This window comes from Mirounga angustirostris, unplaced genomic scaffold (assembly GCF_029215605.1).
Source record: "Mirounga angustirostris isolate CCGP_5_RB_7025 unplaced genomic scaffold, mMirAng1.0.hap1 SCAF_2, whole genome shotgun sequence".
Classification (NCBI taxonomy): domain Eukaryota; kingdom Metazoa; phylum Chordata; class Mammalia; order Carnivora; family Phocidae; genus Mirounga; species Mirounga angustirostris.
This window is the reverse complement of record NW_026991710.1, coordinates 120,509,570-120,533,557: the sequence shown is the minus strand read 5'-3', so window position 1 is coordinate 120,533,557 and position 23,988 is coordinate 120,509,570. Positions and strand designations below refer to the sequence as shown.

Below are 23,988 nucleotides of genomic sequence, written 5' to 3'. Positions count from 1 at the left end.
TTTCTCATGCTCTTCCTCTGAGCCTTGAGGCTGGTTTCTTCTTTTGTCAAAGCACTCAGGGGTTAACTGATTGAAATTGGTGTGGCTGCCCTCTCATATCAAAAACACCTCAACGACAAAAAATGTGTGTTTCTCTACATCCGCATAGCTACCACAGTGCTTAGAGCGCAGAGAGGATGCTCAGTAGATGTTCAACTGAACAACAACAAAAAATTGAATTTGACTACATGAAGCCTGATAATAAAGAATTAATATTGACTCACAGGCATCACCTCTTTCTTTTCTAAGAATTCAGAAATCATTTTAAATAAGCTATTCTAGATTTTTTTTTCTAGAGATTAAGCTTACCAGTTTGCTTCTAGATTTTATTTTCTCTGCTGAGGCAACTGAAGAAAAAAACATTTTCCTATCTTCCATCTTTTGACATCTATCTTGTCCTGAGTGGTTTCTCCAAGTTTATCAATAGTGTTTCTGTCACTTCATCTGCAAGTCCCTGTTGGACTTTGTCATGAAATTTCTCTGAATCTGGACATTGAGTTAATTTTAAATGATGGTCATATCTCTTTTGAGAGCTTCACTTCGCAACTTGTCATATTCCTTTTCCCTATTTCCATTTAAAGAGCATTCTCTTTGAAAGGAGATAAAAATACATCTAGGGCTGTGGAATCAATTTAATGTAAGTATGATGTGGTCAAAACATCATACTCTCATAACTGTCCACCCTTAAGGATTATTGCCTTAAAAACTGTCTCAGCTTTTTAGACAGAGCGAGGCCAAAGAGAACTAGAGATACTGCTGGACAACATAGAGGAGCTGTTTCCTCTATTTCAACAAATCCCCTGATGCTCAATATACAGAGCATCCCAGAAGAGGTTCATGATTTTTCCTCTAAGTGACACCAACCTTCTCTTACATCTTGTATCTGACTATATTCATAGAGACTTGATCCATTTTTTTCTCTGCACAGCATTGTAAGTGACCCAAATGTGTTTTCCCTTTCTTACCTCTTGCCCTTTCCTGATACCATACAGAATAAGTTCTGTGCTAAAAAATCAGATCACTTTGTCCCAACTTTTTTTAGAAGAAAACCTTTGTAATAAGTTCAAAATATATCAGAAGTGAGTTAAAATTATCCATTCGACAAATTCTTAAGTACTTATTATATACTAGCCTCTGTGTCACTTAGGGGGCAAAGACACTTGGACTTTGGGTCATTGACCCTGAAAAGTTTGTATGGTTCTAAGAAAAATACAGAGCAACGTGTGAGCTTGTTAGCTTTAACATTTTAACTTTTCCCCAAATTCATAAATCGGAAGAAAGAGTTCTAAGGAAACCATTTGGGAAGTAATGTGTGTCATGTGCAATATGGAAGACACAGTGAATGGAGGTCTGGCTTTACCTGGAACATCACAACGTAGGAGACAAACTGGTTGGCTGCTCTGATGGATGAGCAAAAAAGAGGGGCTGCATCAGGATTAGGCAGTATTCCTAGAGTTGATCAAGGCAACGGTGGCGTGGCGGGAGGGTTGCCATGGACCAAATGTGAGCCTCGCACGCCAAGAGAGAACAGAAATGAACTTGTCTTAGGGCTTGTCTAAAAGCGCCATCTAGAGGTGTGAACAATCCTCAGCAGAAGTATTGTCAACGCTAATAGGTTGAGGGAGGATCAAGTGACCAGCAAGAATAGAGAGGCATCATCCTCAAGAGAGCAGCAGATAAATATCCAACTATGGGAGTGAGGGGTCTCCACAGAACACACAAAAGTGTCCATGAGAAACAGAATCCGTTTTCTTCCATCATCTAAGACCAGAGAGTGTGATCACCATGATAATACCTACCAAGAAAAACTTCCCTGCTCCTCTTGCCTCTCCTCCCTCTTTCCTGTCCCAAGCCCGAAGGTATCAGAAACATTCATCAGCAGCAATAGGGAGATGGTGTGAAAGGTCTTGGCAAGAAGAAAAAAGAGGATCCGCCCCCTTCTCTGAGTGCAGGCCTCCCACCTGCGGGACACCCGAGGTGAACCAATAGCAAATGTGGCCCATCATCGCAGCTATAGAGCTATTCAAAATGTTAGGAAGCATGGGGTAAAGAATGACTAATTTCTTGAGGGAGTTATATACGCTTCCCAAAGCAGGTAACTCTTAATCACAGTCTTAAAGAATGAGTAGAAATGTGTGAAATTGGGACTTTGGGAAGAGAGTTCCAGCTCAGAGAACACCACCAGCAACAATGGAGGCCCCTAAACACATGGTGTGTTGGGTACATGGTGAGCTGTTTGGTGCAACAGGGCACAGGGCCAGGTGCCCAGTGATTCCAGAAAAAATGGACTCCAGTCAGATAAGGAGAGAAGTCTTGTACACCATGGTAAAACTTACAGTAAAACATTCCTCAACATTAAGAAATCTACTAACATACATCCTGAGAAGATAATACTTATTAACTTGATTTCTACCTTCCAAATTGTTTAAATTTAACTCAGATATGCTTCTGTATTGCATTATGCTTGCAAAGGTGTCGTATCTATGATGTTAATTTTCCATTTACCATCTCGGGGGTCGTGCCTCCGTGGGGAAGCTGCTTCCTGGTGTTTACATTTTTTTGCCTCCAGATTTCACAGTCTAAACAAACTTTGTTTCAAATCTTTTCATGGCAGCACATCTACTATACCAGCTAGACCTTGTACAAGGTTTAAACAGTCAGCTAAGTTCATAGGCAACTTCCTGAAACACAGAGAACTAGATATAAACAGGGATGCCCATAAAAATCCCAACTTTCTCATTGTCAGACTCCCCCCCCCTTCAGGAGATGTACGCTACTCTTGCACCTGCCCCCCCAAAGTCTGATGCCCACTCGGGCTTCCTTCAACCTTCTCTTTCTAAGGAGCCCCTTCTCTGCCTCCAGGGGAGCGTTTCTGGCGCCTCAGCTGATGGGACCCTGCCTCCCCCCAGCATTTCTGTCCATCCCTCTGGTCAACAAATGTCATGAGAAAAGGAACAGAAGCAGTCCCCAAATTCAGAACCCTGGATGGACTGTCCCCCAACATAAAGAGCAACTTCTCCTGAGAAGAAGCCTTCTAAATTGCATGCCATCTTTTCCCAAATAATAGTTGATGTGCCTGAGTTACAGCTAGCTGGCCAGTTTTCCCCCACAGGGCAATTTCTTTATATGACAGAAATCTCTTGAAACGGAAAAATGAATAAATTTCTAACCGAGCTTATCTCACTGCACCTCCTGGAGTCACATTTGTGACATGGTGCGTGTGTGTGTGTGTGTGTGTGTGTTTTGTTGTTTTCTCCTCGAGCCTGTGGGATCTGTCAAGTCTGATGATTGTGACAAACACCCAGGGTCACAGGAGCCAACGAGATAGTTGGCCTGGAGGGCTGAAGTATTCTTAGTCTGTCCTTCGATGCCTCCCTAGAGCCTACCCTGAGCTTCGGGGGTGCCGAGTATCATGTCGAGGAAAGGGCTGGCTCCGTGGAGATCTGTGTCTGGAGGACAGGCCCTGACCTTTCCCAAGCGTCGTCTGTCACTGTGCGCTCCAGGAAGACAGAGCCAGCAGCAGCAGAAGGTAAGAGGGCCATTTAAAAATTATATCATTATCAAGATATACGTATAGGGTGGGGTCTAGTCTATCAAGTGTAGTATGCCTGGTCTTTGTTGATAGACTTTGATTTTAAGTTTCTCCTACCTGAGCACATAAATGGTCTGCATATGAATGACTATTCAAACAGTAACTTTTATGATTCATTCTTTACCCACTGGCTTGTCATGGACCCAAATTAATTTTCCAGAGTTCAGAATATTTGTAGATACTGTAAGCTGCTCAAAACAGTATTTTAGACCAAGGTACCCTTTTAATTGCTGAGCAAGGCCCATCTCCTGGGAAAATCCAGGCCCCTGTTAAGACCCTAGAAGGATAGGAGGTTTGCATTGGGACTTAGGCATTTTCCTTGGCTTCAGGCAGCATGTCCTCATGTCCCACTCATCTTTGCCTCTCTTGATAGGGACAATCAGGGCCTGGCCGTAAGAGGAGCTAGGCAGTTCTGAATAAAACTTCCTCTGGGGAGCCTGTCAGCTGCTGTACCAAAAAATAACCCCAAAAACAAAGAAGAATTCAACAGGAACAGAAGGGGAAATTTCCAATTACATAGATACCCACATTTTCTCATTTGCCACCTGAGACCTTTTAGTCTTCTGGGTTATGGGTGATCAGTTAGTTCAGGACTAGCATCATCTAGTCAGTGAGAATATTTGAAGAGAAAAGCACAAATCCTGCAAATAAAACCCAGCAATATAAAAGCCTATACTAACCAATGAGGCATAAAGAGAGTAAAATAGGCATTTACCTCTGAAAATGCAAACCCAGTTTCAGCATGTACCCAGAAAGTTAAGGGAAATAAAGACAGCCAATTGGGTTTAGAGCACAGTGCTTGCTTTTGGAAGAATTCACAGGTTATAACCCTCCAGTGACTATATCATAGCATATGGTACGTGAAACTAGTAATGATGCTGACAAGTAATTTTTTTGCTTTTTTTTTTCTTTTCTTTCTTTTTCTTAATTTCCAGAGAAGATCATTTTTTACTCTCTGTTTATGGAAATGAAAATAAATAGACTAATTGGCTCATTGGGCTATTTGGCTTCTGGTTGGAAAATAAATTCGAATTCATTTATTTTTTTTACACTTTTTTATTTTTTTTAAGATTTTTATTTATTTATTTATTTGACAGAGAGAGAGAGAAAGCACAAGCAGGGGGAGCAGCAGAGGGAGAGGGAGAAGCAGGCTCCCCAGTGAGCAAGGAGCCCGACACAGGGCTCGATCCCAGGACTCTGGCATTATGATCCGAGCTGAAGGCCGACACTTTCCCGACTGAGACCCTCGAGTTCATTTAGATAAATCCCCTTGCACACAAGTAATGACCCTTCTGTAAGCTCTCAGGTAGAGATGGACTAATAGAAGTAATGCATCTGCTCAGCTTGGTTAATTCACAATAATAATTATGCATACGTGGTTAACTATATCATTATAACTTGTTACATAAATAATAATTATAATTTCTTTGTACTAGATGCCTACTATTTACCAGACTCCATGCTAGAATCCTTGTTGTATTATAGCTAATCATCTTAGCCACCTTGTAAAATAGCAATAATTATCCCCATTTTGCAGTTAAAGAAACTGAGACTCAAGGAGCTTAAATAGTTTGTACAAGTAAGCAATGGACTCAAGATCCAAACCATAGTGCAGAAGATCCCAAGGTCTCTCTCCCTTACTCTCTGCCTTGGCACTTTTCAGTGTAATCTTGTTTTGTTTTTCTTAACATAATTATTTAATAACTTTTTAGAAAAATATCTTTGTGGGCGCCTGGGTGGCTCAGTCGGTTAAGCTTCTGACTTTGGCTCAAGTCATGATCCCGAGTCAGGCTCTATGCTGGGCTTGGAGTCTACTTGTCCCTCTGCCCCCGCCAACCCCACCCCCACCCCCACTGCTCGTGCTCTCTCTCTCATGAATAAATAAAATCTTAAAAAAAAGGAAAAAATATCTTTGCAACAATCTCAAACTTACAGAAAAGCGACAAGTACAGTGAAAAAACACTTTTTTTCCTGAATCATTGAGAGCAAGTTGTCAATAAATTTGGAATCATCTATGAAAACTTAGAATGCCATTTCTACAAAGACATTCTCCTCTGTGACCACAATGCAAGCATGAAATCAGGAACTTAACCTGATACATTACCACAGTCCAGTCCTCAGACCTCATTCGAAATCCACCAGGTGTTGCCCAGTCATTCTCTACAGCAAAAGAGTCCATTTGAGACTCCCATTCTATTTAGTTGTCATGTCTGTTGAGTTTCTTTCAACCTCAAATAGTTCCTTGTCTTTCCTTGACTTTCATGACCTTGATATTTTTGAAGATTACCAGGTTTGGTAGCATGTAAAATGTCCCCCAGCTTGGGCTTGTCTGATGTTTCCTTATAATTAGATTCAGGCTCTGCATCTTTGGCAGGAATGTTTGCAGAGATGACACTGTGTTCTCTTTGGATTCTATCAAATGGCACACAGTTTCCATTTATCCTGTCAATGGTGGTGTTAACTTTGATCACTTGGTTAAGGTGGTATCTGCCAGGTTTCTCCACTATGAAGTTGTTTTACTTCCTTTGCAATTAATAAATATTTTATGGAGAGATGCCTTGAGACAATATGAATATTCTGTTCCTTGATTAGCATATTTATTTATATTACTTAAGGTTTTCTATTTTATTCCATTGGTTATAATTTATTGCTATCATTACATTTGATGACTTTTTAAATAAGTAGTAAAGAAGCTATAGGATCAGGTGACCCAACTTACAAAATAATTAATAACCCAGAAAGCAGCAGAAACTCCATGCCTTAGTAAAACCAAGCAGAATGTGGTAAGATTAACCAAATATCTGGCAAAGGTGAATGAGTGAAACCTAATGAAAATAAAATTCATGATAGTGACCTTAACAATTAAAAATTTAAAATGTGAAGTTCTTTATTACAAATTGAAGTTGCTTTCAGAGAGGCTTCAGTCTATCAGTGAGATTTTTGTGGAAGTGTTTGGAAGGTAATGTGCTCGGTCTCAACATGGAGAGCCCTGATGAGGACAGCCCATGTTCATGGATGAGTGACTATCATGGCATTTGGTAGAATATGGGAACTTGCCCTTCTTGGGCATTGAGCCCACAAAATATGATTCTGAGGGTGCTGTGTACATAAGAGAATGCTATTTTTCTCTGAAGGAAATTTTTCTCTGAAGGAAAACTTATGACAATGAATCCTACAGTCTCACTCTTGACTTTGCCTTTCCCACTAGCTGGAATAGATTATGTTGGCATCAGCCGAAATCTTGCCTTTGCTCCGGGAGTGCATCTGCAGATATTCCAAGTGACGATCCTTGATGACCTGGGACAGCCCATCTTGGAGGGCCCAGAGAGGTTTGAATTAGTTCTCCAGATGCCAGTGGGTGCAGTGCTTGGAGAACCACATAAAACCACCATTTTCATCAATGACGCCATCTGACTGTAAGCAGAGTGCTTGTAGTTCATTTGATTGAAAGACTTTAAGGACTTAAACACCCAAAAGACGTCTCTTAACAACAGAATGAAACTGTACACATTTAGAACTTAGCAACTCTGAGATATCAGTGATATTGTACTGTCATTGTGTTATATATATTCTGGTGATATGTGCAAATAGAGTTTATGTGGCTGTATGGATATATATAGAGAGAGAGAGACATATACAGAGAAAGGATTGAGCCCAGAAAGGATTAGACAGTGCTCTTGTTTTCCTTTTCCCATTTTCTTTTACTTTTTGTTTCTGAAGCTAATGAAAGCCTTTGTCACCAATTAAATCAAAAGTTAAGAACAAAAGGATCAGCTTCTATTTGCCAATTGATGCTGGACATGAAGCACCTTTCAACTGTATACATACTCTCACCCTCTTTCAGTGTTTCAGGTTATTGTGATTAAGAGTTCCCTAACTGAAATTTGCAGAGAAGCCCAAAGCTCCTTTTTGCCAATTGCTCTATTTTCCTCCACAAGTCTTACTCAGAGCCACTTAGGTAGGGAAATTCTTTCATCAGCTGTCCCTTCCTTTGCAAATTCCTTTATAAAAGAGGATAAAAAAAAATAAAATGATCTTTAAAAATGCAAGTATCATGAAGAAGAAAGAAAAGTTGAAGAGTTGCATAAGCCCCAAACTGCCCAATTTGTTCTTAACTAAGTTTAAGTTGGCAATATAAATACCATCAGCATGCCTCAGCTAATACCACATAAATCAGAGTTTCCAAATTATTTTGAAAACCACATCTTCATTCTGGTCATTATCTTTTAGGTATTTCTTATGCAAATCTGTTTTTTTTTTTTCTAATTCCTTTAAATTTGTGTTTCAGACATGACTTAACCTATTCACAAGCCAACATAGCACATGATAAAAACCACTTTAAAAAAAAAAAAAAAAACATTTCAAGAAGCCTTCCCCACAGACACTGAAGAGGGGACAAGAAGGCCCTTGGCTCCCATGCAGTCTGCATATATAAGCAGTGTGTCTATCATCAGCCTGGGTTTTGCTTCCTTGCTGGACAGTGTCAGCTTCCCCAACCAGAGAGATTTTTCCAAGTTACTCTGCAACTCTTGACCTCACTTTCCCTTCTGTAAAATGAGAAATCTGACCTCGATTTCCAGTTCTAATTCCTGTCTGAGTACTTATCTACCAACAGAAAATCACCCTCCTTCATCTTATAATTTACCCAGCTACCAGGATCAAAATTCTTTTAAACTCGGGATGTCTGGCTGGCTCAGTCAGTGGAGGATGTGACTCTTGATCTTGGGGTTGTGAGTTCAAGCCCCATGCTGGGTATAAAGATTACTTAAAAATAAAATCTTAAAAAAAAAAATCTTTTAAACTCAGTTCAATTCAACAGATATTTATTGGGCTTCTCCAATATATCAGAAAGATATGAACCCTTCACAAATGTTAAAAAAAAAATAATGAAAAAACTACATATTGGCCAGGATAACTGTCAGATACATCCAACAGTCCCCAAATAAAGCAACCATCCTGAATTTCCTGCTGAGTACCACTGTGCCTGGGAAAAATCCACATTGTCAGCTTTGTCAAGAAAGCCACAGAGGATTTGGTTTTGAACCTGAAACTAAACCCAGTCTTTCAGTGTTTTTCAGACAATCCCTCTCTCTCACTCTCTTGTCCTGTCTTTTGTTAAGGAACTCCATCCAGAAGAATGCCGTGTTTATGCATACATCTTTTTTCCTGGGTGACATTACCAACAGTGCTTTCTGTGAAGTCTGTTTCATTCCTAGTTTCCTCCCAGAAAGACATGCCAGGAAGCAAAACTACTTTTATTTTGGCTTCTAGGATAAAACCCAGTATATTCTACATATGACTTTAATTGTACTAAATGAATGTACATACTGAATGAAAGTGATCTAGTGGTCTAAAGGAGTGAAAAATACCCAATTTCCTACCAAGAATGGACTGACACACTATGAAAAATTGGGCTCATTTTCATTCCTCATGTATTCTCTCGTGCTAATATTTTTATGGCATAAAAAGTATATACGTTTTTTTCTCATTAATACTTCAGCTTTCCAGGCACCTGGGTGGCACAGTCAGTTCAGCAACCGACTTGGTTTCTGCTCTGGTCGTGATCTCAGAGTCATGGGATCGAGCCCCCCCTCGGGCTCCGTTGTGAGCTGAGTCTGCTTAAGATTCCCTCTCCCTCTGCCCCTCCCTTCCATGCTCTTTCTCTCTCTCTTAAATAAATAAATCAATCTTTAAAAAACACTCCCGTTTTCTTAGGGATTTAGAAAGCATCATGGAGATATACCAGTTGCCCCATAATGTCACTATTACTGAATAAACTATAAATGGAAAGGTGTTGTACATTTTATTCTAGTATCCAGGGCCTGGTTTAAGGAGCCCATTTACAGAGTGAATGAAAACCACAGGCAGCCAAGGGCAGTCATTTACTGAAGCGGAGGAGACACCAGGCATAAGTCCTCCATGCACGGCTGTACCCACCAGGGCTCAGCCCAGGTGATGATGGCCCATAAGGGACAGCCCAACACTGCTGACTCCACAATGCATTTTCTACCAGGCAAGCATTCTAAAATTTTTTGTCACAAGGCACCACAATGTTGTACCTCCTAACCTTATTATAATAGTGAATAATTATAAGCAACCTAAATGGCCCATACTAAGGAAATTGTTAATTGAACCATGGGATATCTACTTGATAGAATAGTATGAATTCTAGGTTACCAGTGATCGTGTTGCTATTGCAACCTTTAAAAATATGGAAAAGAGTAAAAGGACATGCCTGGAAAAGATAATAACTTTGTGTTAGGGTCAGGAGATTATCAGCCATTTTTTTTTCCAAACTTACTCTATAGTTACATTGGTAAATATATGTTCAAGAGCAAGTTTTTGCTATTTATGAAATTAAGGAAATTAAGCAGGTTATAACGACCTCACTCTGTTATATTATCACAACTTATGACAGAGTCAAATGGGGTCCCTTGGGAACATTAGCCCTGACTTTAGAAAAATGAGCTGGATACAAAGAGGTATCACCAAAACTAAATACAATAAAAGTGAAAATAAAAGGAAAAGGTAAGCAGGGTAGAGAAACGGGGCTTCATCAAATGTGTCTCTAAATATGATGAGGTAGAGACAAGGAAACAAAACAAACAGAGTTTGACAGGTGTAGTAGGCTGAAAATGGCCTCCAAAGAATTCAGGTCTTCCTAGAACGTATGAATTTCACTTACCTGGAAAAAGGATCTTGGCACATGAAATTAAATTAAGGATCTTGAGATGGGAAGACTTTCCAGGGTGGGCCCTAACTCACCGTAATCACAAGCGTCCTCAGAGAGTTGATGGAGAGCACACATAGAAGAGAAAAGATTGGGTGATGGGGCCACAAGCCAAGGGAGGCCGGCAGCCACCCAAGCTGGGAGAAGCCAGAAGTGGATCCCCCTCTAGAGCCTCTGGGAGAAGTGAGCCCTGCCATCATCTAGACTTTGTCCCGGTGATACTGATTTCAGACTTCTACACTTGTATCCCTCTGTAAGTCAAATTCATAATGCTCAGATGAAGGGCAAGTGATCTTCATAGCCTTGAAAGGATATTTTCAGAGCAGGGGACATATATGCAGCTGTCTTCCTTTCTCTTTACTCATTCACCAGTCTCTCTTGACCTGAGGATCGTGTTGTCATTTGAAGGACCAGTGCCTCAGATCCTTCCATTCTTCGTATGGTGGCATATCTTGACACTATGATATGTCAACTGGATCCAGTTGAGAGCAAACACAAATTGCTGGACTTGGTACAAAGCCTTCTTCTTTGACTCTACAATGGAATATCAATTTAAAAAAAATGATAGGCAGTCAGAAATCATCACAAAAGCTTGCCTCTTCTACCCCACCCCCACATTTATAATGTTAAACTAGGAATTTGAGTTCAAAATTACAACCCCCAAAGAAGTCTACCATAATTTTGTGTTAAGAATATTTTATTATAAAAAAAAAGAATATTTTATTGTACTTCCTTAAAAATTGGTGATTCATGCAGTGACTCTCTACTAACCAAAAAGTTTAATTAACCAGAACTACTCAACCATCTTTCCAGAAATTGAGCAGTTTGCTTACTGTTCTTAGTATGATCTATTTGTTTGGTAAATGTTAGGAAGCATGAAAAAAAAACCAGTTTGTTTCTATAAGAGATAAGCACTGTGGATGTGATAGTGTTCCGTAAGGAAACGAGATTGGGGTGCTGTACATTATGCCTCATTTCCCGACTGTGAGTAGCACTAAGCGCCCGCATAAATGACTGAATGCAGATTATGCATTTGACATTCCTAAAAACATCTTCAGTAAAAGAAAGGTCGAGGCTATGTCATGTTACTTTTTATGTCCAGCACCTGACACGACACCTGGCACATAGGATTGTGTTTCAAGATTACAAGTAAATGAGCAAATAAATTGATGACCCAAGTATATGACTAAAGTGCTCTTCTTCCTAAAGGGATTTTTATTGGGTCAAGGTCCCAGCAGGCAAGTCATGGCACACTCAAAAGTATTTAACTGGAGGGGCGCCTGGGTGGCTCAGTCGGTTAAGCGGCTGCCTTCGGCTCAGGTCATGATCCTGGAGTCCCAGGATCGAGCCCTGCATCGGGCTCGCTGCTCAGCGGGGAGTCTGCTTCTCCCTCTCCCTCTGCCTGCCTCTCTGCCTACTTGTGCTATCTGTCAAATAAATAAGTAAAATCTTTAAAAAACAAAAAAGTATTTAACTGGAGAGTGTTCAATGAGGGGAATGTTGCAGAGGTGTGGGCAGGATTAAGGGAACCAAAAGAGGTGCAGAAGCACTGAGGGACCAGGGACAACTAGGAGTCATCACCACCATGAGGCCTGAGGGGAAAGCACAGAGCAGTGACCAGAGCCTCGAAAGGAGAGTAGCTGGAACCCTATGGAGAGAGGAACCAACCAAAGGAGCCGTATATGCAGGGCGAGCCAGGGAATCAGTATCCTAAGCTCTCTGCTCCTACACCCTGCTCTCCTGCGGGCACTTCCCATCAGGCAGATCCAACAGGAGGCCAGAGGGAAAGGGAGCCCAGTTGCCGTGGTCCACTGGACTCATCTCCTCAGGCACCAGAGAAGCAGGGACAGTGCATCTGGAGGAGACAGACCGAGATGATAACCAGCTCACAGGTGAACTGAATGGACAGCCTCGACAGGATTTCCGGGCCTCCGAGTCTGAGGAAGCTCAGCTCATCATCCCCGGGTGGGTGTTCTACATCCAAATCGGAAGGACAAAGGGACAATGAATGCAATAAAATAAGAACTACAGTTTCTTCAGTACAGTCACTTCAGGAGTGTCAGTCAACATCCCGGAGCGGAACCCTGAGATAATCTAACAACAAATATCGCAAATACACTGGGACCACATGTGGCCCATTTGGCTGTTTTGGAAATGACGTTTGTATATCTCTGTTTCAGATGGCCAAAGCTATTGTGTACATTGAAAGAAACCAATAGCGTCACACATGCTACCTCTCCAGCCGTGCCCCAAGTGGTGTCTCTTCTCATCGACGATGACACATCTGCCACCAAAAACAAAAACAGACCTCTCCTGGCTTCCCACTAGTGTGTATGACCGTAGGACACATTTTCCAGGGCTCTGCTCATCCCAGCACACGTCAGCCCTCAGAACAGTCACTTGCCCTCCGAGCTAACAAATCCACAGCTATCACGTAGACAAAAATCTGTGAGCCTCCTCTTCTAGCTGACTCTTACTTCTCTGTAATCGGAAATCCTTTAAGGCTCGAATTACTTTAAAACCTTGATGCTGGCGTTTCGGTCTGTAAATAGATACCGATTCTTCTCACATTGGAGTGTGGGTGCTTCCCAATGGGTATCTGCCTGGGTGCCAGGGTGTGCCGAACCAGATCGTAATGTGAAATTTGATGCATCTCCCTCAAGCATTCGTGATATGTATTTGAAATATTTTAATGAAAACAAATACAGTACGGATGAAAATAGAAAATTTTCCTTACTGAGACAAGCCACAAATTTTAAAGTGTTTTGTCATTTCAGCTTCTTGCTCAGCTCCCCAGGATAACATGTATGTGGCCTTTTTGCGATGAGAGCTACTGTCTGTAAAAACATTTAATCCACACAGACATAACCTAAAAGAATGCATCTTTTTCTGCCATTTTTTAGATCTCATTTTAGGCCCGAATCTTCCAATTACGAGAAGACAAGGGCCATCTGCTCAGCCGAGAGCATTAATGACACCCTGACCCTGTGTGGCCGGCTGGCCACAGCTCCCAGCACCAGCGACGGGGACCACAGGAATCGGATGCAACACTTTCTTCACCGACACGAAATCAATCACACTTGACCCCATCTACGTCCAAGCCAGCTCAAGGCTACAGTGCGCAGCTCGAGCTGTCACTACCGCTGGTGATGGGGGGCTTGCGCTTCTGAGTCCAGTTGTCATCGTAAACAAAGATGGGCACTGGTAGTAGCCCAATGGGAAATTCCTCGGCTGCAGAATGAAAAGAGAAAATTAGAACTGCTTGAAACCTGCGGAAGTTGGTCCCTGTCACATTCATTCTTTACCACTGAAATAACATGATTTCCGATATATGTAAAATATCTAAGAGCACAATAAACCAGATTTGGGGGCAGGGATTGTTTTTACGCCCATTTTGCATTTTTTTCTGTACTGTAATGAGACAAATGGAAGATAAATGGATTTTTTTTTAAACTTTCCAAAAAAGAAACCGTCATGCACTGTTAGTTTGGATATAAATTGGTGCAGCCACTGTGGAAAATAGTATGGAGGTTTCTCAAAAAATTAAAAATAGAAATGCCATACAATCCAGTAATTCCACCACTGGGTATTTACCCAAAGGAAATGAAAACACTGATTCAAAGATATATGCATCCCTATATTCATTGCAGCATTATTTACAATAGCCAAGAAATGGAAGCAACCTAAGTGTCCATCCATGGACAAATGGATAAAGAAGACTCCATGGATGTCTGGGTGCCTCAGTCAGTTAAGCGTCTGCCTTTGGCTCAGGTCATGATCTCGGGGTCCTGGGATCGAGCCCAGCATCAGGTTCCCTGTTCAGTGAGGAATCTTCTTCTCCCTCTCCCTCTCTCCTTCCCTCTCCCTCTCCCCGGCTCGCACTCATTCTCTTGCTCTCTCTCTCTCTCTCTCGCTCTCAAATAAATAAAATCTTTAAAAATAAATAAAAATAAATACTTAAAAAAATATTCCACATAAAGTGGAATATTAGTCAGCCATAAAAAAGAATGTGATCATGCCATTTACAACAACATGGATGAACCTACAGGGCATTATGCTAAGTGAAATAATTCAGACAGAGAAAGATAAATGCCACATGATTTCACTTATATGTGGAATCTAAAAAACAAAGCAAATAAAAAACAGAAATAGACTCATAAATACAAAGAACAAACTGGTGGTTGCCAGAGGGAAGGGAGTGGGGGATGAATAGGTGAAGGGTTTTAAGAGGCACAAACTTTCAGTTATAACGTAAGTAAGTCACAGAGATGAAAAGTACAGCACAGGGAATATAGCCAATAATATTATAATAATGTTGTATGGTGACAGACACTAACTACTTACATGGTGAGCAATGTAAAGTATATAGAATTGCTGAATCATGATGTTGTGCACCTGAAACTAATAGAATATTGCATGTCAGCTATACTTCAATAATAATAAAAAAAAAATTTTTAACTTTCCAAGGTGTTATAAGTTTTCTAAGTTTGAGTCCAACACATATGTCCACATTAGCAGGGCTGTATGATAGGCCCTCTCGTTTATTTTTAATTGACCATTGGCCAGGAACCTTGTTAAGTGCTTTACACACATTTTTTCATTTAATCTTACAGCATTCCTATTTGGTATGTATTATTACCTTCAGGCAAAAGAACCATTTTACAGGTAATGAGACTGAGGTTCTGAGAGGTTGGACGGTTTGTCTGAAGTCATCTAGAGAGTCAAGATTGCAACTCAGTCTGATTCTAGAGCTAGAGTTCTTCCCAGGTCAGCCTGTCCCTCAATACTGGACTGCACAGAAACAAAAACCAGATGTAATGATGTCCCTAAGTACTGTAAGATCTATAAGCATCTCCTAGACAATAATTTTTAAAGGTTATCGGTATTGCCCTTACAGTATCAGGATCAACACATTTCCAATGTCTACTTAATAAAATACATTATATATGTTACAATACTATGTACAGACAAAGGTATTGATTTCAATTGTAGAGGTATCTATAATTGAATTGCTTAACTCAAAAAGATACAACTCTAGTAGAAATACATTAACTGAGGAGAATCTTGAAATTTACAGATTTTTTACTCATAAAAGGAATGTTAAAGCAAAGGGAGAGCCTTCTCCAGGCCACAGAATGCATGCCTAATCTCAGTGTGTGAAGTGGACAGCAGCTTTCTCTGAAACAGAACACCCCACTCGTGCGATTGTGTGTATAAAGGGTCCAGGTCGGGGCCGGGTGGGTGGGACTCTGAATGAGGAGGAAGCCTCTACAAACTACCCGAACCTCATATCAATGCAAACTCTATGTAACAATTTTTAGCCCTAATAATCATTGTTTTCACTGGGTCCAGACTCCCTCCCCACCCCTCAGCAATCTCCAGCTGGCTGGCCATTATAGGCAATAAGTAATCCTTTCTTCCTCTGCTTTCTTTTCTCAAGTCATTCTGAATCTGCTCTGTTGTGTTTTACATAAAAATCAACAAATAGGAAATAATTTCACCAAGCATGTATTTGTGTGCATGAGTATCTATGATTTTTTATGTCCACAATCCTATCCTTCAAGGACTAGAAGAAAGCCGTCAGAGGGTCAGCTGAGTGCCTCCATTGAGGAAAGTGTTCCACAGGTTTGCATCTTGTTGAAACAAGAAATCAGGCCTCTTTGGACACGGAATTATTTGACAAAAATACATTAAAAGACGGGTGCCTTGTTGGCTCAGTCGGAAGAGCATGTGACTCTTGATCTGGGGGTTGTGAGTTCAAGCCCCACAGTGGGTGTAGAGATTTCTTAAAAATAAGTAAATAAACTTAAAAAAAATACATTTAAGGATTATTATTACTAGTCAATGTATTCCAAGCTTTTTTCCCTTGTAATACAGAAGTCAATAATTTACAAAGACAAAATTGTGTCAGTGACTCCATTTTCTCACATGCAAAATGATGTCCTTTGTAAGATTGTTGGGAATAAATGCGATGATGTATGTACATTAGTACTTAGGAGGCACCTGACAAATTGTAACTACCATTTCTTTCCTTATTCTTATGAACCCTGGCCTGGCCAGTCCCTTAGGTCTTCATTAGCATCCGTTTCCCCAGGCCTCAGCCAGCCTCGTCTGCTTGGCACAGGAGGGGCTGAAACTGCCTCAGCCAAGATTCAATATACAGGGCCTGATGGGGCCTGATTACCCCAGTCTGATCAAAATAACTGTGATGAGGCCAAACACAGATGGTAAGCATCACCATAAAACCAAAGGTATAATAATTGCATTCGATGCGAGGAGAACCCCAACCTAGAGTCCTGCCTCTGGGAAATCAGTAGTTCCTATGACACCCCCAAACTGTTGGCTGAGCGTGGTGATGGCCAGGTATGCTTGGGAGAGTCTCTGCTGGGAAGGGGCACAGCGGCATGCCAGACTCTGGGACTGAGAACAGACGACCCATGCAAGGCTTGGAGAAATCCTGAGGGCGGGTGATCCCCAGCTAAACTGGTTCATTAGTGAGGCTGCTCCAGAATTAAATTCCAAATGAGTTTAGATACCACTCTCCACTAGCTGCCTTATTTGAAGTTGACAAAATGCTTTTTTTTTTTTAAATCATTTTCTCGTTTAATCCTTAATCTCATGTGAAGTATTTACAAACACCGCACAATCAAAATAAAAACACCCGGAGTTACTCAGGCAACAGGGGCAGAGTTAAGACTTGAACCCACATCATCTCACTCCCAAATTCTACACATGCACAGCTTGCCGGATAAAGCAGAGCATGCGCTCAGGCGCCAGTGACGAGCAGATGAGCAGATCCACGTTGCTGGTAGGTATGCATGGTACAAAGAATCCCGGATGCTGAGGACACCAAGGCTTGCATCGATTCAACTGAAATGTATGGGCCAAAGTGCTTTAATATGGTGAGCTTGACGCGGGTAACCGAAGGGTTAATGGGCCTACTAAGCACAGCTGCAGCTTTTTACTCAGACCCCTTTCCTTTTCACCTTTTTTTTAAATTTTATTATGTTATGTTAGTCACCATACAGTACATCATTAGTTTTTTGGGGGTTTTTTTGGTGATTTTTTTTTTATATATATATTTTTTATTCTTATGTTAATGCCCATACATTACATCATTAGTTTTAGATGAAGTGTTCCATGATTCATTGTTTGTGCATAACACCCAGTGCTCCATGCAGAATGTGCCCTCCTCAATACCCACCACCAGGCTAACCCATCCTCCCACACCCTCCCCTCTAGAACCCTCAGTTTGTTTTTCAGAGTCCATCGTCTCTCATGGTTCGTCCACCCCTCCGATTTCCCCCGCTTCATTCTTCCCCTCCCGCTACCTTCTTCTTCTTCTTTTTTTTTTCTTAACATATATTGCATTATTTGTTCCAGAGGTACAGATCTGAGATTCAACAGTCTTGCACAATTCACAGCACTTACCAGAGCACATACCCTCCCCAGTGTCTATCACCCAGTCACCCCATCCGTCCCACCCCACCCCCCACTCCAACAACACTCAGTTTGTTTCCTGCGATTAAGAATTCCTCATATCAGTGAGATCATATGATACATGTCCTTCTCTGTTTGACTTATTTCACTCAACATAATACCCTCCAGTTCCATCCACGTCGTTGCAAATGGCAAGATCTCATTCCTTTTGATGGCTGCATAATATTCCATTGTATATATATACCACTTCTTCTTTATCCATTCATCTGTCAATGGACATCTTGGCTCTTTCCACAGTTTGGCTATTGTGGACATTGCTGCTATAAACATCGGGGTGCACGTACCCCTTCGGATCCCTACTTTTGTATCTTTGGGCAGAATGGCTAAAATTAACAAGTCAGGAAACGACAGATGTTGGCGGGGATGCGGAGAAAGGGGAACCCTCCTACACTGTTGGTGGGAATGCAAACTGGTGCAGCCACTCTGGAAAACTGTATGGAGGTTCCTCAAAAAGTTGAAAATAGAGCTACCATATGATCCAGCAATTGCACTACTGGGTATTTACCCCATCATTAGTTTTTGATGTGGTGATCCACCATTCATTGTTTGTGTATAACACCCAGTGCTCCATGCAGTACGTGCCCTCCTTAATACCATCACCGGGCTAACCCATTCCCCCCACCTCCCTCCCCTCTAGAACCCTCAGTTTGTTTCTCAGAGTCCATAGTCTTTCATGGTTCATCTCTCCCTCCGATATCCCCCCTTCATTTTTCCCTTCTTTCTCCTAATGTCCTCCATGCTATTCCTTATGTTCCACATATAAGTGAAACCGTATGGTAATTGTCTTTCTCTGCTTGACTTATTTCACTTAGCATAATCTCCTCCAGTTCCATCCATGTCGATGCAAATGGTGGGTATTCGTCCTTTCTGATGGCTAAAATATCCAATGGAAAAAAGACAGTCTCTTCAATAAATGGTGCTGGGAAAATTGGACAGCTATATACAGAAGAATGAAACTCGACCTTTCTCTTACACCATACGCAAAGGTAAACTCTAAATGGATGAAAGACCTCAGTGTGAGACGGGAATCCATCGAGAAGAACATAGGCAGTAACCTCTTCGACACTGGTCATAGCAACTTCTTTCAAGACACGTCTCCAAAGGCAAGTGAAACAAAAACGAAAATGAACTTTGCAGACTTCATCAAGATAAAAAGCTTCTGCACATCAAAAGAAACAGTCAGAATGGGAGAAGCTATTTGCAAATGACACTACAGATAAAGGGCTGGTATCCAAGATCTATAAAGAACTTCTCAAACTCAATACCCAAAACACAAATAATCAAGTCAAAAAATGGGCAGAAGACATGAACAAACACTTCTCTAAAGAAGACATATGAATGGCTAACAGACACATGAAAAAATGTCCATCACCATTAGCCATCAGGGAAATTCAAATCAAAACCACATTGAGATACCACCTTACACCAGTTAGAATGGCAAAAATTGACAAGGCAAGAAACAACAAATGTTGGAGAGGTTGTGGAGAAAGGGGAACACTCTTACACTGTTGGTGGGAATGCAAGTTGGTACAGCCACTCTGGAAAACAGTATGGAGGTTCCTTTTTGCCTTTAAATGTCCCTGACTCTCCTCCTTCCAGGAGGTGGATTGGAGGCTTGTCCTCAGGTCTCCTCCTTTGGCTGCCTCTCGGATAAGCCTTATGTTTGCCTCATCCTTGACGGCTCAGTGGTTGGCTCTGCTGTGCATGAGGCAGAAGAACGTGGGTTTGGTTACAAAGTTGAAGAGCCAGTGGGGAGTTTTTGCCCAGGTTGGGCCGGCCCCCAGCTGGTAATGGGAGTCCAGTGGCGAGGTCCGAACAGCTGCGTAGGCTCTTCGTCCTAGCCCACCCACTTTCAGCCTTTAGTCTGGCAGCAAGTTGGGGTTTCAGTGTGATCAAACTTGTGTTGGTGAGTACTTCGTGTGCAACAGCCCCTCATTTCTTCCTCCTCTTTGGTTTGGCTCTCTTAGCCTCCTTTTTCTTGCTTGATGGGAAAGTGGTGACCAGGAAGCTGCTTGGTTCATTAGTGAAGCCGGGACTTCTGGGGAGGAGTCAAGGCTCACAGAGGTCCTCCGGGCTTCATTTGGTTAGCTTGTCCCTGCAGCTTTCCATATCTTCTGATAAAACCAGTCATGTTCTAACTGGAAAATGGGAAATGACCATTTGATCCCTGAATGCAGCCCTTTGGACTGTATCCTCCCTGAACCAGGGAATGAGGGAACGTTGAGTTATGAACCTATGAAAAGAAATAAGATGGTCTTTGTTGTTCTTGTTGCTACACTGCTTGGCCACAGTATTCATTAGACTCTGGAGAAAAATGACTAACAGATCCATAAATCCTAATTCTGTCTTGTAATTAGATTTATAAAAGGGAGATATTTGAAAATTAGGCCTTTAATGTATTCTCCACAGATACCAGTAAAACAAAGGCTATGAGAATTTTGCATCTTGTTTTCGTATTTGTTCGCGTGTCCATGTATGATGTAAATGGGGGATAATTTCTCTACCTCTGGATGGTGCTGCTAAAATTAATTTGTAAAAGAGCTCTTTTTAATTGGTTTAAAGGCCAGCCCTTGTGAGAATTGGGCATTCTAAAACTCAGAAAAATGAAAACTAACCCAGATGTTTAAGTTTATGTGATCTGGGAAAATATTTAATATAAAGGATAATTTATGGTTGTTTAATTAAAATGAACAGGTCTTTAGAGGGGTCAGCATTAGTTGTAGAACTGCCTGTGTTTACTGAAAGTCAGTTTCATGCTAAGTTTTAAGATTACTGGAAATAAGGGAAACAACTCTATGCAAGGAAAGCAAGAGTGGTTATTTAATTAAAGGAGAAAACTTCGGACAAAATCTGAATGAATATAAAAGGAAAGTTGTAGGTTTTTGAGCAAAGGGAATCTTTGGAAAGGAATTTTGTGCATGGTCAGGACTAAGATTATGGAGATTAGTGTGTGAACAAGTTAACCAGGGAGTGAGCACCACCCGGGGAGGAGAAGGGAGAGTCAGCAAGATCAGGCAGAAGGTGAGCAGTGGTGCATCAACAGAAGCCTTAGCTGACTCTCCGAGGAATTCCAAACGTTGGATTACCCTTCAGAACCACCCTGAATTGGGACAAAAGGGCTGGACTTCTCTACCCTCCTGTTGAACAGTCATTGGACGTGACCACCTGGGGGGAGGGTACGCCCTTGGCAAGGCCATTGTCTTGGGTCAGAGCAGTCCTGCTGGCCTCGGAGAGGTGAGGACTGCTGCAGCCTTCCTACAGCCCAGAGCCCTTCGTTCCTTCTGGGGATTCTGGTCCGCACATCCCAGCACCTGCCGCAAGAACCCTGATCCTCGCAGTGCCCTGGACGTCCTTGTCTCAACATCGACATGGGAGAGGACAGGGAGGAAAAAAGGAGAGACTGCATAATTTTTAAAAATTCCCCTTTGGATTGAACGAGTTATCAGAAGTACACCATATGAAATTGGAATTTGGTTTTTCTCTGTTAAAATGACAGTTTTCTTAGATTAGTCTAAATTATAAACAAAGTGAGTTTTCTTATCTTTAATAGAATCTGCCTAGAAAAACAAAGTGTCTGTTTTGTCTTTATTAGGTCTTTGATTAAAGCTAAAACAACTACGTAACCCCTGTACTTGCCTTTAGAGTCTTATTAAAGCTTTCTGATATTTCTGCCAAACTTTCCAAAATTCAACTTCTAAATGAAGCCTTTTTGACTAATTAGGCTTGTTGATTTGGTATGTCAAATTGCATGGGAAGCGTTGTCCAGTAAGTGATGATAAACCTTCTTAGGTTGTATTATATGCTTGATTGCTAACTGTTCCAGAAATTATATAAAATTCCTGAGGTTTTGATATGTTCTGGTATAATGTCATCACCTGCAATTCTAATTATTGAAGTGTGTGCCACAGAATTTCCTTGTCAGATGCACTAGAATGACAAATACAGGTCTCTGATAGCCTTAAGATCATAAAGCTAAATAGAGTAAGAATTTCCAGAACTAATGGGAAAACTGCATCAAATAGAACAAGAATTAATGAGATGGGACTGAATGAATTGAGGCAGATGGTTATAGGACTCTTGTTGGAAATGTTGCTGGTTCTCTAACATTTGCTCTTCCAGATTTAAGGAAACTTTGCCTCTTAAGCTATCTATGACTTACCAAAATCTGGTAAAATAATCCTTTGTAAACAAATATGAAACATTACCTTTTTCTCCCTGCCTAATCTCTCCAAATTCAGAAATTCCCAGTGAGTATTCTTCTGTTTTCATGGCAGCATATTTATTTGTATAAGTTTAAAAAGAATCTGTTCCCCTTATGTCAGGCCCTAACTGGAAACATTGGTTTTATTACCAAGGCTTTGGCCGGAATGTCCTATTTGAGGGAGATATGCATAGACTCAGATATGACCAGAAAGCTTTAAGGAACTAAGCTAGACTTTATAAAGCCAATGAAACCCCTTGGAAAAATCAACCTGGTACCTTGCTTACTGGAGTACCGCTGCCTTCCCAGGGAGAAAAGAAGGTCGCTTCCTGGCAGGTGCAAGAAACTCAGGCTATTTTGGGAACCCCAAGAAGAGAGGAATTCACCCAAACCTCTAGGTATTGAGGGTGAAGTCGGATGGCAAGTATTTAGCCTGGCTTCCTAGCCTTGAGAGGCTATTAGAAGTTCAATCTGAAATTCCTTATGAAAAGTTCCAAGAAAGCAGATTTAAAAAAAAAAAAACAACAAAAACCTATATGGTTAATCACTATTGCTGTGCTTATATGATTAATTAGGCCAAGTTAATTATAATTAATTCCAACCATAGGGACCTACCGTTGGAAAATCCAGACCTTGAGATGGTCACAGATGGGAGTAGTTTTATAGATCAGGGACAACCAAGAGCTGGTGGTGACCCATCAGCTATCGTCCATTGCCAAAAACACTAGAAATCGGACAGTTTGATTGCTCCTTTGGGCAATCGGGCAGATCAAGCTTGCAGCCTGCACAAAGACCTTGCATAATGGCTTTAGTACCAGACCTAGACTTAACTATCAACTCTATTCTTTTTTTTTTTTAAGATTTTATTTATTTGAGAGCGAGAGAGCATGAGAGAGAGAGAGCGTGAGTGCATGAGTGGGGAGAGGGGCAAAGGAAGAGGGAGAAGCAGACTTCTTGCTGAGCAGGGAGCACCGACACTGGACCCGATCCCAGGACCTCGGGATCTTGACCTGATAGGCACCCCTATCAACTCTATTCTTAAGAGCTAAAGAATGAGGATTTGAACACAATGCTGGCATTAAAGCCAGCTGGAGGGCGCCTGGGTGGCTCAGTGGGTTAAGCATCTGCCTTCGGCTCAGGTCATGATCCCAGGGTCCTGGGATCAGGCTCCTGGCTCAGAAGGGAGCCTGCTTCTCCCTCTCCCCTCTGTGCTCACTTGCTCTCTCTCACTCTAGTAAATAAATAAAATCTTTTTAAAATTTTTTTAAAAAGCCAGCTGGAAATATGATGAACAAGGGTTAGTCCTTATCCCAGAACATCTTATAAAAAAAACAATTAGTGATACTTACCAAAGCACCCATCATGAGTGAGTTGCTACTCTTCAGTGGATCCAAAAATATATTGTGGGTCCCAATATTCAGGGAACTGTTCAAAAGATAGTCTAAAAATGTGACATTTGTCCTAAAAACAGTCCTAAATGTGGGTCTCCAGCAGTTCTAAAAAGGTATACAACTTGGAGGCACTGAACCTGAAGAAGAATGGCAGGTAGACTTTACTAAAAAACAATGGGTAATTTTCAATATTTGCTAGTATTTGTAGACCCCTTTTATAGGTTGGGTTGAAGCTTTTCCATACCCTTCAGAGAAGGCCTCAGAAGTTGTCGGGGCGCCTGGGTGGCTCAGTTGTTAAGCATCTGCCTTCGGCTCAGGTCATGATCTCAGGGTCCTGGGATCGAGTCCCACATTGGGCTCCCTGCTCAGCGGGAAGCCTGCTTCTCCCTCTCCCACTCCCCCTGCTTGTGTTCCCTCTGTCGCTGTGCCTCTCTCTGTCAAATAAATAAATAAAATCTTTAAAAAAAAAAAAAAAAAAGAAGTTGTCAGAACACTTCTTAAACAAAACTATTCCTAGGTTTGGATTGCTGCTAAT

General features: G+C 41.4%; 1 protein-coding gene across 1 annotated transcript in view; it reads left to right on the top strand.

The window, feature by feature from the left end:
- FREM3 (FRAS1 related extracellular matrix 3) overlaps nt 1–7,045 on the top strand; it is an 83,238-nt gene extending 76,193 nt beyond the window's left edge. Inside the window, exons 7-8 of the mRNA XM_045879382.2 lie at nt 3,419–3,568; nt 6,840–7,045. Of these exons, the coding sequence (XP_045735338.2) occupies nt 3,419–3,568; nt 6,840–7,045 (356 nt within the window). The remainder of the gene's footprint in view (nt 1–3,418; nt 3,569–6,839) is intronic.
- Nucleotides 7,046–23,988: the final 16,943 nt, after the last annotated feature.